Source organism: Molothrus ater, chromosome Z (assembly GCF_012460135.2).
Source record: "Molothrus ater isolate BHLD 08-10-18 breed brown headed cowbird chromosome Z, BPBGC_Mater_1.1, whole genome shotgun sequence".
Lineage (NCBI taxonomy): Eukaryota > Metazoa > Chordata > Aves > Passeriformes > Icteridae > Molothrus > Molothrus ater.
This window is the reverse complement of record NC_050511.2, coordinates 23,618,904-23,637,874: the sequence shown is the minus strand read 5'-3', so window position 1 is coordinate 23,637,874 and position 18,971 is coordinate 23,618,904. Positions and strand designations below refer to the sequence as shown.

Sequence of the window (18,971 nt, the reverse complement as noted above, 5' to 3'; positions counted from 1 at the left end):
AATCTGCTCCTTCTTTATAAACACAAATTGCTAAACAGGTCAGAGGCTGACAAAGAAAGAGGGAGAGACTCCAAACAGAGAAAGAGTGGCCGAGTGTTAAAGTATACAAAAATGACTGTGGAGTTGGATGGACCAGAAGTGAAAAAAACTAAAAGAGAAGAAAGATTGTGATATTGTTCTATTAAGGAAGACAAGACAAAGAAAAAATGGGGAAGAACAGAGGAGTGTAGCTTTGCTGAACAGCGGAAGGGGAGCTGGGCACCCTTGTCTGGTGTGCTGTAGCAGGCAGAAGTGCAGGACACCAGCTCCAGGCCAAAGGTGTTGGACAACAGCTCTTGGCCCTGTGTCTTGTAAGGGAATTCATGCAAGACTAAGGCCAGGGTTGAAGTCATACGTGGTTGTGGACTGCAGTTTGGCCAGGAAAAAAAAAAAAAGCCAAGGGACTTGAGATTGAAAATAGTGGTACAATCAAACATGAAAATAGTAATAGTCAAGGAATAGGTTGACCCACAGTCTTCATCAGCAGTGTGGATAGAAGAAACTGAGCTGGAGGGAAGTGCAAAACAGCCCTGGCAAAGATGCAGCCAGGGGAGAACAAGGCTGAGGTGAAAGCTGGGTCAAAAAGAGATTCCTATTACTGGCTTGCAAAACCAAAGAGACAGATGTCTGAAAACACTACAAAGCTGAATGAAGGGGTGCACTAATGAAAGGGAAAGGGAAGAGGGCAGGAAGCCTTCAGGGCAAAAGGGTGTCCAAAGGGACCTTGGCATCTGTATGTTGCTTCTCAACTGGCGCATCCATCCTGAGCCTTTTCAGGAGGCTGAATTCACCAACACCTTTGCTTCACTGCTTGGTTGGCTCTAGCTGCTGTTGTTGCTCTGAAGCAGCTGCTCTGTTGCAGCTCTGAAGCAGCACAGAATTATGCAAGAAGATTTTGTTGTACTAATTAGTCTACACTAATTACAGTGGTCTATTGGTAATTATTGATGATTCATAAACTGCATGGGCTGTAAGTTTGCTGCCATATTGGGGTAAAGACTTTTGTACTGGTGACTTAGAAAGGTGAAAATTCAATGAAGCAGTAATGCGTTTTGCTTAATGGCACTGCTATGATAGTAAGCTAATTGGTGATCGCTGGTTTGCACAAAAGCATAAGAGCTAAGAAAGTGCTATTGGCTTTGTCTAATTATTTGTTTCATAGCTGATTCCTGGGGAGAATGCTTAGGAGATTACAATGATACTGAAAATAATATTGGGCAGTTAAAAATGTTAAAACAAACTTTTTTTTTTCACTGGTTTTATGCTTTTATTATTTCTAGGTGGTTATTTCTTTGGTTTCAATACAGCGTCTGTTCCTCCGTTCACTGAAATTAGGGGTTTCTCACTGGCCTCTTTGGAATCAGGCTTGTCTCTGCATGTTTTACCAGAAAAGTCTGTTATGAGCTACTACACTAATTGATTTAGGTTGCAGATCTATTAGCAGTCCTTCCTGGCAGTCAGTCAAATAATGAGAGCTTTATTTAAATTGGAAATCATCAGCAATGTGCTATTCACTTAAGTGAGGAAATGAACAGAGGTATGGTCATGGTATCACTAATACGCAATGTCCACATGGTCAGATTCTTCTGGGAGTTCAGAAAATGTGGAATTAGTTCCTTCAGGCAAGTGAGAGATCTGTAGGGCATTTGTGAAGGCCAGGCATACATGTCTTTATTTTTGCTGCCTCCTTTAGCTGAGTTTGACAGAGAAAAGTGAGTCAGTCACTTATACCTACAGCAGTTTGGGCATATAAATCGAAGGGTCTGATTCAGGTTGTGAAACAAGACTCAGAACTTAAAGACCAGAAAGGAGGACATCAGACATAGTTTTTGCTATATCTAATGAGAAGGTTTATTTATCCTTCCCATATTCAGGTTCATTACCAACCTTAATTTGTCCCATCTGTTTCTGTGCATTGTATAAGTAATGAAGTTGAGCATTTTAGGAACTCAAAGACAATACATAGCAATCTTTCAGGTAGAACAGCACCTATTCTGCATCCCTCCATGGTTCTGACCCCATTAAGTCTGCACTGAGCAGGACAGGGACATGTTCACCAACATCAGGAGTCTCTGATTTTCTAATTTTCACCTAACTTTCCTGCTGTTAGGAGCACCCTGAATCTGGAAGGAAGGGAGGAAGAGAAAGACCCTGATTTTTTTGTCCTTCTATTCAAGTGTTTTCTATTCATTCATGGGGCTGACACAGAAACAGCCGGGAGAAAAACTCTTGAGTCAGAGTCTGAGTGAGTGGATTATTTTGTTGCTGTTGTTTTAAAATAAACAGGATAAGAAAAGTGGCTAATCTATATAAAGTAATCTCTGTAAAGGACTTGATAGACTTGCCTGCATTGATCTGTGTCTTGGACACATGTATTCCATTTTTGACAATACAGAGTGACTAACTCTGGATATCTTCTGAAGCAGTAGAAAGTGGAAGGCATTCATTTACAATGTGAGTTCCCTGATATTTCCCTGGCATTAGTAAGTAGAAAATAAAATAAATATCTGTTTCCAAACATACATGGATGTGTCTGTATTCTTCTTTTGTACTGGTGACTTCTTTTGTTGAAGAATCTCACGCTTTTGATTCACACCTTCTGAGACAATTTGAGCTATGTATTGTCAAAAAACACGCTTTTGCTCTGAGACTGACTGAAGTCTGTTGTGTAGTCTTACAGATTTGTCTAATGAGATCACTTTGAGACTTTTTTTTTAATCAAAGTGTATGATAATAAAATTTTTATTTAAGAGTTTTTTATTGAGTATCATTGGAGTTTGGATGTACTGTTTTTCTCTTTTGGTTGGGGGGAATAGGAGCTGTGAGCTTTCAGAGAACTGTTTCTATAACTTACTCTTAACTCATGGTTGATGATGGGTGCTAACTTCCATTTCTGTTCAGATATGCTTACTGGCACTAAGCTACATTCAGCTACACAGGAGCTCAAGTGGGAAGTGAAGCTTTTCTGTGAGAAAAGGAGAGGTTAACTACACTTATATTGGGGGCAGTTTTTGCTTTGGAAAACAGTGGCAGGCTTTGTAGTTTAATCTTTTGGAGTACTGCCCGTTACCACTTTCTGACGTAGGTTGTCGGGCTGAGAAGAATCGATGCGCACTGGTGCATGAAAGTCCAAAGTGTCAGTTGTAGCTATACATAATGCCATTGTCTCACGTGCAGGCCAGGCTGTTAATGCTTAACACTGCATTGTATTCTCTAAAGAAAAGAGTAGAATACCGGGAACTTCATCTGTTTTAAATGTTTATACACATTCCTTTGAAAAATACATTTTTAAAGGATTAAGTATTGCCTGTATAAAAGGCTCAGACTAATGAGCACCACAGAGAAAAATGCCACAGAAATAAGGCTCCAGCATTCCCATGTGTCAGGGAATGGCCTTGGGAATCTGCCTACAATTAGGGTTTTGGTCAGATTACATGTCTTGCAGGATTGCTTAAACGCATCTACACCTGGGGCACCTGGGGTAACTGGTGGTCACGAAAGCAAGGAGTCTGCCCTTTCGGAGGTTGGTAACTTGCAGCTAATTCTCCATATGCACGAACATTTTAAGGGTTTAAAGACTCTTCTCATTAAGTATGTGCACCTGCGTGAGGGCATATGTATTGTTCTGTTGCTTAACAACCTTCTGTAGCTAATGGTTTGAAGTGAAACAAATCAGTGGTGTACAGGAGAAGTGTACTGAAATGTATCAAGACACGAAAAGTATTAACGTAGTCCAGTTCCTAAGAAGTACAACAAACAAAGCGGCCTCAGCCCACATGTACTGGCTTTCTTGCAGCAGGTTTAAATTATGGTGTGCTATCATATCTTCTGAAAATGTCATGGCTCACATGGTAGTGATATTTTTACCTGAAAACTGAAGGCTATGGTTCAGGAAAACAACTTTCAATCTACAACCCAAAAAAGTTCCCTTTTCTCAAAAGTCACTTCTTTCACCATCAATCCCACTAAAACATTATTATTTAGAATATGTCACAAGACCTTTAAAAAAAGTTCTATATTACATTCTAATGAATAACTTTTGGCTGGAGATAAATAGCTTTCTAGTCTCCAGCAAAAAAAAGTCCTTCTGTGTAACCTAGGTACTCTGTTGGGGAAACAGAGAAAAGAAAGTGTGTGTTTCTTACTTCCTTCTTTTAAACCTTAGCATTTTTAACTTACAGGCAAGTAAAAAAAAATAGGAATTTGGTAAAGATTATCATGTGAGATGCACTTCATAGTAATGAAATTAAGGCTGCTATTCATATGCCAGTGTGCTTTTTAGCATCTTTCATGGTTCTGTTTGACCTTTAATTCTTGTATGTAAAATGCTGCCTTCTTAAGAATGACAATGAAAAAAAAATCTGTATTTCTTTAGCAGGCTTCAACTGCAGAAGTACAAGTTGGGTCCATGAGACTGACACAATACCCAATTCAGGTAAGATGCTCCTTCAGTTTCTGAGAGAGCCAATTCAGTATTGATAGATGAAAAAGTTAAGGTTCAAACTCTTTAGTTAACTATAATATTTTAATTTCACTTGTACAAGGACTGTGAGAGGGATAATGTGTGTTTTGTGTATCTGATTGCTTGAGAAGATTTACAAGTAAATTAACTCAGTAAATAAGACCCTTAGATTTCCACTAACATCCCCTCATTGCTTGTATCTGTCCTACCAGTATGAGTGTGAGTGTATGTGCATCAACCAGGGAAAGAGCTGCCTCAATGGATATTAAAACCTGTTCAGTTTTGCTATACCACAGCAGAGACCTTCATGAAATTTAGGTACATGTTCAGTTTTGCTGGGTTTTGCACAACAGGATAGAGAACTGTAACAGGACAGAGAACTATGTTTTACAGACCACCAATTCAAGAAATGTCCTCCAAGAAGACAGGTTCAAATTCAGCTAAGGAGCAACAGCTCTTATCCATACATGCTTCATTTTCTGTACATTTTGTTCCTGTGATACTATCAGATGCCAAGTGTTATTTTTTTTAGCTTTTAGTAGATGTTGGAACGCTCGGATTATAGGAAATTAAATAGCCTTTTAGCCTTTAACATTGTTTTAGTGATACATAATTAATCTGAATTAATTTATGGGTTGGTTAATTCTGTAAAATACAGACACATTTAGTCACCAAGCACCCTTTCTGTGAAAAACCTATGTGTGGAAGGAAAGCATCATAAAGCTTTACATTTTTATGGCTTTACATTCAGTCTTGAATGTAAAGCCATATGAATGACTTTATGAATGTAATCTCAATGATTACTCAATCTGATGAAATTACTTGTTTATATTCTAATAAGACTGAGGAGTAGTGACTTCAACAGCAGAACAACCTTCAGTTTTGTAGGGAATTTTAACATAGAAATGTGTAACTTTTCACAGAAAAATATTTTTAGATCATGTTCATCTTCAGAAAGATTATCCAGAAGATATTTAGCAACTACAAATACTCTCAGTGCTTTTGTGAGGATATTACTTCATAGAAATTTGATTTCCCCAAGGCAAAGTTGGATTTTTGTTGTTTTCAAAAATTGACATTCTTCTTGGTATCTTTTCAGATGGGGGTGTTATTTTGTCTTTACATTTCACAACTGAAAATCTGTGTAAGAAAATAATCTGTTTTAGGCAGAAATGATTCAGTAAAATCATTAACTGAAGAATTTTCCTTAAAGATGTTGCCATACATTAACTTATTTACAGTTAAGTAAAACATTTTATGTAAACCCACCTTGTGTAAAAAGCCACATTACCTCAGATAATTTGGCAAGTAATGCACACATCCCCACATTAAAAAATGTGTGCTAATCTTTTATTCCATCTTGACAATACAATTATGTGTTTCTCTGTGCATTGCAAACAGCTACTGAATATCACATTTTAAATGTCTGTTTGTGGATGATTAATCATGTTTACAATTGCCTGACAAGTTAAGTTCCATTTGTTAAAACAATTGCCACTGAGGCTTTTCTTAGCCAACTTCATTTTATTCTGCTGTGTTTTATGCTGTTATGGGACACCTGTTCCAACCTCAAAATGGCACATATTTTTTGTCTGAGAAGTGACCTCACTTGTGCTTGTGACCTGCCATAAAACCATTTAATAAGTTCCTCACTGGACTTCATGACCATATATGTCAGAGTAAAAATTGGGTTTCATTTGTACAGAATTGTGACCCAGGTGCTCCTGGCCTTAAGAGGCAAAGGGAAGAGTCCAAAGCAAACCAGCTAGCTCCAACCCTCAAAATATCCCATATACACATTGCACAATTGCCTCAACTTTGTACCAAGGCTTGTAAATAGGAATTATTTGATTTCAGAAATGACCATGCTGAAAGTACACAAAAATGTGCTTTCTCCAGGGGACACTGGAGATGTGGTTTTTATAAACAATAGTGCACATAAAAAGGTGCTGGATCCTCTTGCAGAAATGTTTGCTCATAAGTGTTTCAGTGTTCCTATTCAAATGCTGCATTTTCTCACCTTTTAGGACATTTATTTGCCATCATCTCTTTCACAGCGTTGACACTGTGATCTTCCCTGATGAGCTGCAAATGAAGCAAGATGATGCACAGCATTTCGCTGTTCCCTCAAACCATTATAATGGGTATCTCTGTAACTTTATTCAGAGATACTATGTCTTTTCCAATCTGGAAGTCTCTTGCTAGGATATGATGATTTGAAAATTATTAAATAGCTTCTTAAGTTGCTGTAATTTTCTTTCTCCTTTTGGTAGCTTGTTTATCCTCAGCTGATGTTTCTTGTATTTCAAAATCTTTGAAGCAAATTTCTGTCCATTTTTTGTATTTGTATAATAAACTGGGAACTAGATGTGCAATAGTCATGTCAAGCAAATACTTAGAGTAAAAATTTCAGTACATCACCAAAATTAGAAAGGCCTCTACAGAGAATGTCCATGGTATTCCTAAATTAGGGCAACAATGAGTAAAGTTATCTTTTTACAGTAACATTGCAAATCATGCAACAAAAAAAAAACTACATGAAGTTTTTTTGGCATGGAACACAGATTGAATTCCTTGATCATGTTGTTTATATGGATTATTACATTTTTGCCTTGACTTTGACAGCATTGTTCAAATATACTTCCAGTTATATTGTGTTTTGATGATTTATAGTAAGCTCCATACAAATGTTAATGAGAAAGTGTAGTACTAATACCTTAAACCACTTTTAAAATTAATATTCTCAGAAGGATTTGTGCACTGATAATCAGTTACCAGGGAGAGATTGTATGGTTTAATTAAGCTCCATTATTTTAAAGATGATAAATTATTGCATTTTACCATCCTTTATTTCCAAACTGGGAGTGCTGAGAGAAGGAAGATATCAAAAAACGCGCCACCCCTGCCCCCCTCAAATTTTCTTTCCCCATAACATTTCAAACTAGGAACAAAATAAAACTAATGGCAGTTGGAACCAAACAGAAGATTGTATCAGAGTAGGGACTTCACTCAGGAAGTAGAAAATCTGCAGCTCGGCCAGGTCACTGCTTTCCAACTCTTTGATGGCTGGAAAAAAAACCTCAGGGATTAAAAAGAGTGACAACAGTTACCTTGGATGTTAAGTGTCAGTAAACCAAATCTGCTTATTGATAACTGCAATCAAAAACCTTCCAATACATTGAAACTTTTACCTTCTTAATATTTACAGAAATTGTGAGCATATAATTTTCTTCCATTGTTTAATGAAACTCTGACTGTCACAGTAACAATGATTGATTTTTTTATTGTTTAGAATTCAACAATCCAGGCAGCTAAAGATAAGAAGAATGCTATTGTCACCTTTTCTAGCTTCTAGACTGATCGTGCTGAAATTCATGTGCTGACACCACAGCTGCATAAAGCAAGGTGGATAAAGGTTATTGGCCTTTCCTACAGGCATTTGGAGCAAAATTTTGCATATTTTTCTTGAGCACGTTGTTTCAGTAAAGTCAGGGGATGACTTTTATATGTGAAATGAACAGGATTTTGCTTTATACATGACTAATCTCTGGCTGCTGACTTTTTGTGCAATTTTAATAGCTGTGGATAAAGTTTTGACTTTTTGAGGCCTTCTTTTTCACAGCGTATTTGCACTAAATTAGCCCTGTTCTTCGTCTGACACAGGGTAGCACGGATAGTTATCAGTCGCTATGGTAAATACGTGCAACTGTAATGGGGAATGTCTGCATGACTTAGATTAATAAATGGACACTGATAAATTGTGTGTTATGGGGCAAGGATGAAAAATTTATTCTTTCTGAAAAACACTTCTTTTTACATGAGAGGCACAGAAATACAGCTGTTTTCAGCTTCTATTCTGTGTTTCAGCTTGCAAACAGGCTTCCTACAGCATCTCCTTGATCTTCAGAGTGGCACCTCTGTACACTTCCTACCTGATCTTGTGTGAGCAGTTCCTTAAGTGTTCAGTTGAAATTGTCTAAACTACTTTATAAGCTTAGGGACAGTTTGGCACAATTTATTGGGTAAAAAATTCTCACATTTGAATATTTTTCCTCCTCTACATACCTTCTTGCCTGTTGCTCTTTTCAGCTTTGAAATAATATTGGTTAACACCACTTTTTGTGATTAAAGAAGACAGAACAGATAAAACTTTGTTATTGTTTGCCCATGTCTTCAGGGATGATAAGAGGTAATTAAGGCAGCTGCATTTCAGACAGTTCCTTACTATCAAAAGTGTGTGTAGCTCGGATGAGACAAGAGTGGCAATGATGTTTGATGGTTGGTTGCTGATTGAATTGGAACAGGAGCTAGGAAAAAATCATCATGTGGCAAGCTAGTTTTGTCCTAAACTTTTAAACAGTCCTTGTTTAAAACCATTAACTATATAGTTAACTGTTGTTAACTATTGATTATTGATAACTGTGGTATCCGTTAAGAAAGGTGTAGTACTGCATTGTTTGTTTTACAACCTGTGGTTCAAGCTTCCCACTTTTAAAGCAGACTTAAAATCTTCCAAGGGGCAGAATTATTTGTCAATACTTGCTCCATGCAGAAGACTACTTTATGTGCTTAATGTGGTGCTGCTGTTTTCCATCCTCTGCAGGTTTTGCTAATCTTTGCAAAAGAAGACAACCAAAGCAATGGTTTCTGGTGGGCTTGTGACAGAGCAGGATACAGGTGCAATGTTGCCTGGACTCTGGAATCAGCACTTGAATGTTTCCTGGATAAGCACCAGGAAATAATTGTTATAGATCACAGGAACTCCAAGTATTTTGATGCAGAAGATATCTGCAGGTAACCTAAAGCACCTTATGCTTCTCTTAAGCTTTGAAATACATTGTATGAAACCAAACCTCCTAAATTGAAACCAAACTCCTAATTTGAAAAAATAGGGAAAAAAATAAAAACAACAAACAAAAAATGAACACCTAAAATTGCAGTGGAATGGAAGCTTGGGGACTGAGGCCAGGAGGTTTGCACACATCTACAACAATATAAAAACTACATTATGCCAAAGCTGAACTGTAGAATTATCTTTAAGTCATGGGGTTTCTATCAGAGCATAAGCCAAAGCTGTTGTGAAACCATTCTCTGCTGTGGGTGCTGCTTCTTTCCTGGCTTACTGCTGCATCAAAATCTGAAGCTGCAGACTTCAAAGGAATGTGTTTGTTTGTGTGAATGTTGTGCACAAGGTCAGGCACTGCCAGTTCTTCGCAAAAGTTTGCATCACTCTTCTAGTCCACATGGTTGTACCTAAGATGCTTTAAGATTACAAGTGTTCAGTATTGGGATCCTTTGCTAAAATACGTGGTTTCAGCTGAAGCATACCATTTGCACCATACTGTGCTTCTAGTCTGCCATGAGCTGAAACTTGCCATGTTTATGACAAGGGGCATTTTAATGCTCAAATATTTGTGCTGGTCTTTCTTCCAAAAGACCAACAGATAAACATAAAGATTGTTTATTCAGAGCAGTGTAATATGAGTGAAAAAAAGCTTATCATTAGCCAGTAAAACACAGAGTGTTCTTCTGATAGCTGGTCATATCTTTTTTGTTTTCTCAATAATATGCAACATGGTAAAATTTTGTTTATGCAGTATTTAATGAACTGTAGTCTTTTGTAATTTGCTATGCCCACTTTTCTTACTTTCATGCCTTGATAGCACTTCCCACCCTCTAAACAAAATTTCGCAATGTCTAGAAGGACAGTGGTAAATCTGAGAGGGGGTAGAGATTCTTGTATAAATTAGTCAAGGGCGTTGAAGATACTTTGCATGTACTGACCTTTCTCGACTCACGCATTCAGGGCAGTCTGCCCCAGATAAGCTGAATACACAGGGGAAACCTTTGCTAGGTCATAAGAGTAGGTCTGAAAAGTGATGTTTGTCCACTGAGGTTTTGGAGCTTTTGCCTTCTTACCTCCATAGAGCAAAATGAGAAATATGGTGCCAAAATGAAAATGGTTTGTCTAAATGAGGATAGTTAAGTTTGGCAGTGAACAATCATATTGTCTAGCCTCAGTGGTGTCTTTCAGTCCTGACTTTCATTTATATTTTCAGTGGAGGTACTCAGAGCAATATTGAGAAAGCATTCAGTGTAACTGAGAAATTTTTGTTTCCTCAGGTCTATTCGTGCCACAGAGATATCAGAGCATACTGTAATACTTGCTGTGGTTCCACGCACGTAAGTATTACTGGTTTGTGAAAGATTTTAATTTTACTTTATAAGAACAGTTACCTAGTCTATAACAGTTATTTAATAACAGAAAGTATCTTACTAGCAAATTTTACAGAGTAAATGTAGTATTTTTCATCTGAAATGGTCTAGTGATGTTCGATGTTTTATTTGAGTGTTCAACATCTTTCCTTTAGTACTGACTAGTATTTTCCTGTCACCTCATGATGGGTTTTATAGTAAGAAAGCCAGACAGATATGTGTTATTTCTAAGAGGAAAGGAAAATACAAATCCAAACTAGAAAGGTGCGTATTACTTTCTAAAGGAAATAAGTAGAGAAATAACAAATTGTTGTTTATTGAACTGGGTGATGGGGCAAACTTCAATCCAGCTGATGCTAAATTCACCAGAATGTTGTCCTTAAACCCTTATTTGGTAATTCATAACCCATGCATTTAGGAAGAATTCTTACTGACTTAAATATATATTTATCAAATATCTTCAAATACCCTTGTTAGAACTCCTACATACTACTGAATCCATTACCATTTTCATTTCCTAAATCAATTAGCATATTAGGAAATAGAGTGGAAGGAGAACTATTACTACCAAGATTTGAAAATCAATTAAATTTGCTGCTGAACAAGATTTTACAACTTAGCAAATACCTTTATGTTAATAATATTTTTTTAGATTATTTCTCATAAGATATCACAGAATGTCTTTTTTATCTTCTTTGTACTTTTTCTTGCAATCCCCTTCTGTGTGTAGAGAGATACGGGACTTCTCTGGAGAATCTGTCAGTCAGGTTTGCTGTAGGAGTAATTATCAAGTTGTATAGAAGCTGCAAATACCTGTAATAGAAGACTATAGCACCAGCTTCTATAATAGTAAGATTTTTTGTATGTATTTAAGGAAAAACTCTTCTCACTGAGTTCATTATGTTTAGAGCACTATGTTAGATTCATGCCATCTAATCCTCAACTGTTATGTCCCCTTATAGTAAATAATATACCAGCCCTGCTTAATATCTGTATCAATGACCTGGACAAGGGATTGAGTGCACCCTCAATCAGTTTGCAGGTGACACCAAGCTGGGTGGGAGTGCTGATCTGCTGGAGGGCAGGAAGGCTCTGCAGAGGGATCTGGACAGGCTGGACCATGGGCCCAGGCCAGTGGTGTGAGGTTCAACAAGGCCCAGTGCTGGATCCTGCCCTTGGGTCACAACAACCCCAGGCAGCTCCACAGGCTGGGGCAGAGTGGCTGGAAAGGACCTGGGGGTGCTGGTGACAGCAGCTGAACATGAGCCAGGCTGTGCCCAGGTGGCCAAGAAGGCCAATGGCATCCTGGCCTGGATCAGCAATGCTGTGGCCAGCAGGGCCAGGGCAGGGATTGGCCCCCTGTGCTGGGCACTGCTGAGACAACACCTCAAATCTTGTGTCCAGCTCTGGGCCCCTCACAACAGGAAGTATGTTGAGGTGCTGGAGTGAGTCCAGAGAAAGGCAGTGGAGGTGGTGAAGCATCTGGAGCATGAGTCCTGAGGAGTGTGGAGTGACTGAGGGAGCTGGAGGTGTCTAGCCTTGAGAAAAGGAGCCTCAGGGAGACTTTGTTTCTCTCTACAAGTACCTGAAAGGAGGATATACTCTCCATACCAGGTGGGGTCCGTTTTTTCTCCAAAGTATCAAGGGATCTGACCATAGGAAATGGCCTCAGGTTGTGCTAAGAGAAGTTTAGATTGGGCATTTGGAAAATTTTCTTCCCTGAAAGGGTTGCAAGCATTGCAACCCAAGCTACCCAGTACAGTGGAATCACCATGCCTGCAGGTATTTAAAAGATGTGTGGATGTGACACTTGGGAAGTGGTTCACTGCTGTTCAGTGCTTAGCACTGCTGGTTTAGAGGTTGGACTCGATGATCTAACAGTCATTTCCAACCTGAATAATTCTGTGGTTGTGTGATTTTGTTTTGTAGATCTGCTGACCAAGAAGAGACTTCTGTTCTCCCCCTTCTTGATGCAGGCTTTGATAGGGTATGTATAAATTGCCTATGTAATATAGAAAACATAGTAGCTTCATAAATTACAAACACTTCTGCTTCCTCAAATTGAAAAGTACACATCCTCTTCTGTTAGAAATTTATTGATAAGAAACCAGTGGCAGTTGATTTAGTTTTCCTTTCAGGAGTATTCCAGAAGCATATGAAACAAAAAGCTCTGTGATCTAGGTAGTCCTTTCAGAATAGCAGCTGTACTGACATTACCTTCTTGTGGTCTGGCTGGGTAGCGGGTGTGTTTTATGACTGCACTAAGAAACAGGGGTGGGAGGCTCTGATTAACACATCCCAGCATGCTGACTCGTCACCCAGACCCCTCCATGTGTCTCAGGCTGCTAGGGTTTCTCTTCTAAAGGGACTACAAACCTGGTCCAGCTTGTGAAGATTTTTTCCCCCTGTAATGTCTGAAATGTTGGTTTGCACAAATTTTTCTCAGTACAGAGTTAGAGACACTCCTGTACCAGAAACAGAAGGGAAGATAACTGTTCATACTGTTCCTCAAAGAGCTTTGTCGGAGAGAGCAGAAAGGCAGGAGTTCTCAGCTCTGAAAATCTAGGTTGCTTACCCTCTCCCAACATTTGTGTGAGTGGCTTTGGATATTAATGTTATGTTGTTCTAAAATAAACCAGCTGCATTTTTTAAGTTAGCCATTCATAAGGAAGGATGTGTACTTAGGTATAAGAAGCACATCTGGAGAATTAGTTAGAATTAACTGTATAAATTTTCTTTAAAATATACATATTTAGGAAAATTAACTGTAGTAAGGAAAATTGGAGAAGAGATGGAATTAACCCAGGCAAAAATTTCATTCTCCTATGTTCATGCTGAGTCCAGTGTCTTAGCAAATTGACATTCAGCCTAAGTTTGTTTATACAGCAGAACATGAACCAGAATTAACATTTTCAGATGATCTCCCAAAAATAGAGGTATAAGATCTTGCCTGTACTGCAAGAGTATTGTGGGACCAAAGCATTTCTAAAGCACTTAGATGCTCTGAAAATTGGAAATATTAGTCTGAGAGAAAGGTCAGCCCAAGAATGCCAGTGTTTTATTAATGTCGTTTCTCTCTCTCTCTCTGTCTCTCTCTCTCTCTGTCTCTCTCTCTGGCTTAAATATTTTTCAAAGAGAAGTTTATTACTTCTCAGCTCTACTGTTTCATTTGAACACAATGTAGGGCAATGTGTTTTGTAAGCTAGATTAAAACTGTAGGTGTAGTACTGAGTAAAGTCAGAGGAGACTCTGTGGCTGTGAGACATGGCTCAGTGAAACTCTCTGCCTTGGAAAAAAGAATCTTTTTGCACCTGACAGCTGTGCTACTCTCTCTTGCTGTCCCACATTTATCAGAGGGCTTGAATAATGTAATAATTGCCTATTGGAATTATTTTCAAGATTTTAAAATACATCTGATGTGACAGTTTCTTTTTTGCTGTGGGGTGGACATAGGAATTATTTTTGCTTGGATGGGGATCAGGGGACTAAATGCATTACCACACAAAGATTTAAAAATGCCTCTCTTCAAACAGAGAGGTGGTATTTGCAGGGTCTTGTCTCTTCCTCACCAGCAAAAATTAAATTTATTTTTGGAAAATTGCAATCTGTTTAAATCATATTTTTTTTTATGCTGACTTATTTCTGGTTTTTCCTCCTTCTTCTTAAGAAAGTTCATTTTATTACATCTGATTTTCCCTCTATATCATTACCAACTCTTGTGTTTGTGTATTAATGCTGTTGCTAATCCAGGACATGAATTATGCTTTTTTTTTTCCTCTCAGCCTCATAAACCTAATAGTGGTGGCCTACTTAGGATGGGCTAATTTGAATAAGCAATTTAGCTTCCTGACTGATTTTTAGCTATGATTTAAATCAGCAAACAGGAGATCTTAATGTTTGCAGTTACTGAATTACAACCTTGTCTTGTATTTTGAACCTCTTTTCCTAAACAAATGTTGATTCTCATTGACCAGATACTATTAAAACTTACTAGATTGGAATAAAAGGAGTATTTAATATTAAAATGAATTCTTATTGCTAAGCAAAAAGAAGAATGCATTGCTGCTAGTTTATAATTCCTGTGGCTTGTACTAAGTTCTGCATAGAACAACAGTGGAATCCCATTATAATGGAGTAAGAAATAATTTAAAACTATATGTTACTTAAAATGTACTGCATAAATATGAAACTTTTTAAAAATAAAGTGTTTTGTCTGTCTTCTAATATCTGCAAGTTCAGAAATCTTCTTATTCTTGTGTCACATTAGAAGTACAGATTAGAAAAAGAAATGCTTCCTGCTATTTTCATGTCTCAGTTGATTTCTCAGTTTTGAGTCAGCCAGCGAATGACCAGCATCAGCACTATAAACTTAGATAAAGTGATTCTTTAGATCTGCAGAAGACTATACAACAGTTAAGAGCATGGTTAGCACTTTGATAAGCTGCAGTTCTTGTTTCTTAGCAAAGGATTTGTGCCAAGAATTTTGTCATTGAACAGCAGTGCTTAAATTTTTTCAGTAAAACACGCTACTATAAAATTCAGTTTATAAAGACCCTTAGCATAATCTAGTAAGTCTATTTCATAAAATAGGTTGCCATCGTAGATAAATTTTATATTATTGAGAGTTGTTCTCATTCTTTTAAATTTAGCTCAAATGTATTTGAATATTTAAAAGAGTACCCAAAACCTGAAAATCTTAGTCTACACTGCTTTAGAAGAGAAGTTTGTTAGCAGGCTGTTTGATACACAAAACCACAACATTGTTTGCTTTGTTTCTGCCAACTTTTTGTGGTACCTTTTGTTTTCCCGTGTGTTCTGTAGCATGGGAGGTAAAAGTTACAGAAATATTTTAAGATGTCAACATTAAAGAGTAGAACAGACCCATGCCAACAGTTGTTTTTAATGTTACTTTTGTTATATTTTACTCACAACTTGGAATTGAGCCACTGGTGTCCAAAACACAGTTTTTCACACAGGACAGAAGCACAGATTTCTTGAAAGCTATTCTTTGGTGGTTTGCATGCTCCTCTGGACTGCGCATGCAGCTGTGCTGTGAGAACTAGTGACAACACAGGGCATTTCCTATGATAACTCAGTGCATGTGATTGATAATAAACTTTAACTGAACTCAGAGAATATACTTCTTTTGTAGCAACATAAAATTTCTGATTTCAGCAGGACCAAGCACAAGACCTTTTAGACCTAACAGAGAACATTCTCTCCTATCTGGAGTAAAAGTTTTTTTCACTGCGGTCAGATGCTTCTTACTTTGTGTCCTGAATTCACAGTGACAGCTCAGTGAGATTACTTGAGAAGCAAAGTTGCTTGACTTTTGGAAGCTTTAGCTTCAATATTTGCTTGGAAACAAATGCCAAATATATTTTTCTTTCTTTTTTTTTTAGCATGTATGTTTTATGTCTCTAAGGTTTTCCATTTCCATTCTGAATTAAGGATAGACGTTCAAAATAAAACATCAAGGCAATACTGGTTTTGTGTGAGACTGTGGGGGGGGGTTTTTTTTGGAGTATTTGGTGGGTTGCTAAAACCAAACGGGAAAATCTAGCAAAGGAATTAGCATTTTTATACTTGCTTTGTATTTAGATATTTGTATAGTCTTAAAAACTAGAAACTCATTCCCAAGGGAAAGGTTATTATTCACAACACAAAAGGTACAATAAAAACTTTTTTCTACCAGAAAAGAAAGTATGGTTGAGGTTGGAAGGAACCTCTAGAGGTCATCTTGCCCAACCTCCCTGCTCAAGTAGTTTAGGACCATGCCACACAGTTTTTCAACATCTCCAGTGATGGAGATTCTGCAACCTCTCTGGGTAACCTGTGCCCAGGTCACCCTCCCAGTAAAAAAAAAAGTGTTGCCTGATGTTCAGGCTCCCTGAAACTCCTTTGTTTCTGTTTGTGCCAATTGCCTCTGGTCCTGTCACTGGGCATCACTGGAAAGAAGCTGGCTGGCTCTGTCTTCTTACAGTCTCCCTTCAGACGTTTATATGCCTTGATATATTCTCCACTTCAGCGTTCTCCTTTCCAGGCTGAAAAGTCCCAGCTCTCTTGGCCCATCTCACAGCAGAGGTGCTTTATCACCCTTGTGGGCCTTTGCTGGCCTCATGCCAGCTTTCTTTAAAAAGTTAAAGTTTTAGATGCAGAAACAGAAATAACAGTTTAAAACTATTCCAGCCTATTTCATGCACTCTTGATTTGTCTTCCAGCAATTCATGGAGAACAGCAGCGTAACTGCTTGTTACAATGAACTGGTTCAAATAGAACGTGGGGAAGTGCGATCTCAGTTCAAATTACGGTATGTAGAGGTGTGAGAAACTGCAAACATCAACTTCTTGGTCTAAACAATTGCATCATGTTACTTTCTGCTTCTTCCCAGCTAAGCATTTGTGTACCTTGCATCTGTATGTTAACTAATACGCTATTCTTTTATATTTCTTCCTTCTGTGTTTTTGTAAAGGACAAACTCAGTGCCTTAGTAACTGGTACCCTGAGAAATCTTGGTCAGTGTAGGTGGGAGCTGTGATTTTATATGATGGTAAAACTTTATAAAGTCATCCTTGATCTCGTGTGTCTGAGCTTTCATATTAGGAGGCTTGAACTGAATGCAATGTTGATTCAGCTCTGAGTTTTTATTTTCTTGCTTGGCCAAGACTTGGCAGGCCAGGAGCACAGTTTTATATGTCACTGAGCACAGTTTTATATGTTATTGAGTGCATTCCCACATGCACTTTTTCCTTAATGTGACTAATTTTGTATTTAATATAGGTGCTTTTGCATGCACGTAGATATTTTTGCAATGCAACCATATGAAACAATAGGAAAGAAATGCAGAGAAAGGGCTGTTCTCTCTGTGGTATAAATTAATTTGAGTTCCATCTACAGAAATACTATCACTTTTTTACAGGTTTCAGTGTCTCTGTTTCACAAGTTGATTTTTTCTAAGATTTCTTTGCAAACTGATACCAAAGTGACTTTACATTTTCAGTGATTGCATATTCATGCGCACAAACTGCAATGACAAGAGAATTCCAGGGAAAAAAATTGGATTTTGGTTTACACAATTTTAATAGCTGTTTTCTAAAACTCAGCAAGAATGTCTTCCCCTTACCTCTGTCTTATTAGAGAAATGCCATTAAAAACTCATCAGAACTGATACTGGTTATGGCATTCAGGTATAACTTTTTTTTCATTTCATAAGGGGGGAAAAGAGTGCTGCACTGCACATCTGTGCTGCTAGTTGATGATCTGGGAGTCTTCTATACAGCTTTGTAAAAGTGAAAGGGAAGAGAATGCAGAAAGTTAGTTGATAGAATTAAACTCAGGATATGTCATGTGTTCAGACACAAGAGAAATGTAATGAAAAAGTAGCACCAGCCCCAGAGAGAAGTAAATGAGGTCATGTCAGTGGTCAGAAGTGGCTTTCCATTCCTAGCACAGACTCCCCTTTTCCACATAGCTGGTTCTGGTTTGAAACTTGGTTGGACATCTGTGTGCTAATTAAAGGGGATATGGGCCATTTAAACTTGTAATTTTGCTGGCTTGCTTGTCAGATCAAATGGAAATACTAAGGCTTGAATAGTGCAGACATATCTGTGTGTTTTCTTACAGAAAGTCTCTGTAATTACATTTTTAGCAGCTGATGTACCAGACAGGCATCTATCACTGAGACAAATTAGTTCCTTCACACAGCACAAAATCACACTTGGGAACCAGCTTGAATTGCTAGAAAATCACATATAAAATTACACTCCAAGCTCCTTTTATTATATGAGCAGAAACACTTCTGTCATCTTCTGCACAAAATACTTTTTTCCCACAAATCTTCATTCACATGGTTGCATGTCTGTGTTTCCGCGTATGTCTCTTTGTGTATCCTATTTTGTTTTGAGTTACTTCCACAATAAGCAGAAGTAGTAATGTCCTGTATTTCTTAATTCTTTAGTCAGTTGTACTAATTCAAACCCTGCTATGCAGCCTGGAAGCAAGAGGTTTCTTTTAGGTAATAACTGTGTACAGGAATATTTATGCATGGTGCATTTTAGTTCCCTGAAATGAGAGTCATATAGAAGATAATTAGTTTGTCTTCAGACCAAATCAAAGACAAGGCACTGACATCTATCAAAGCAAGTATGACTAAGTTGTTTCTTCCAGTTCTCACTCTTCTGGGCCATGGTAGGTCTTGGAACTACATGATCTTCATGTCCCTTCCAACCCAAATCATCCTATGATTCTATGAGAT

At 37.9% G+C, this 18,971-nt stretch overlaps 1 protein-coding gene across 2 annotated transcripts in view; it reads left to right on the top strand.

Moving 5' to 3' along the window:
* Positions 1 to 18,971, top strand: part of PDE8B (phosphodiesterase 8B) — a 71,056-nt gene that overhangs the window by 25,551 nt on the left and 26,534 nt on the right. The window contains exons 2-6 of one of the 2 annotated variants that reach the window (XM_036403786.2): positions 4,418 to 4,474; positions 9,105 to 9,295; positions 10,625 to 10,684; positions 12,647 to 12,704; positions 16,939 to 17,027. In XM_036403786.2, coding sequence (XP_036259679.1) covers positions 4,418 to 4,474; positions 9,105 to 9,295; positions 10,625 to 10,684; positions 12,647 to 12,704; positions 16,939 to 17,027 — 455 coding nt within the window. Of the gene's footprint in view, positions 1 to 4,414; positions 4,475 to 9,104; positions 9,296 to 10,624; positions 10,685 to 12,646; positions 12,705 to 16,938; positions 17,028 to 18,971 lie in introns of both variants that reach the window. The other variant, XM_036403785.2, reaches the window with a different exon arrangement.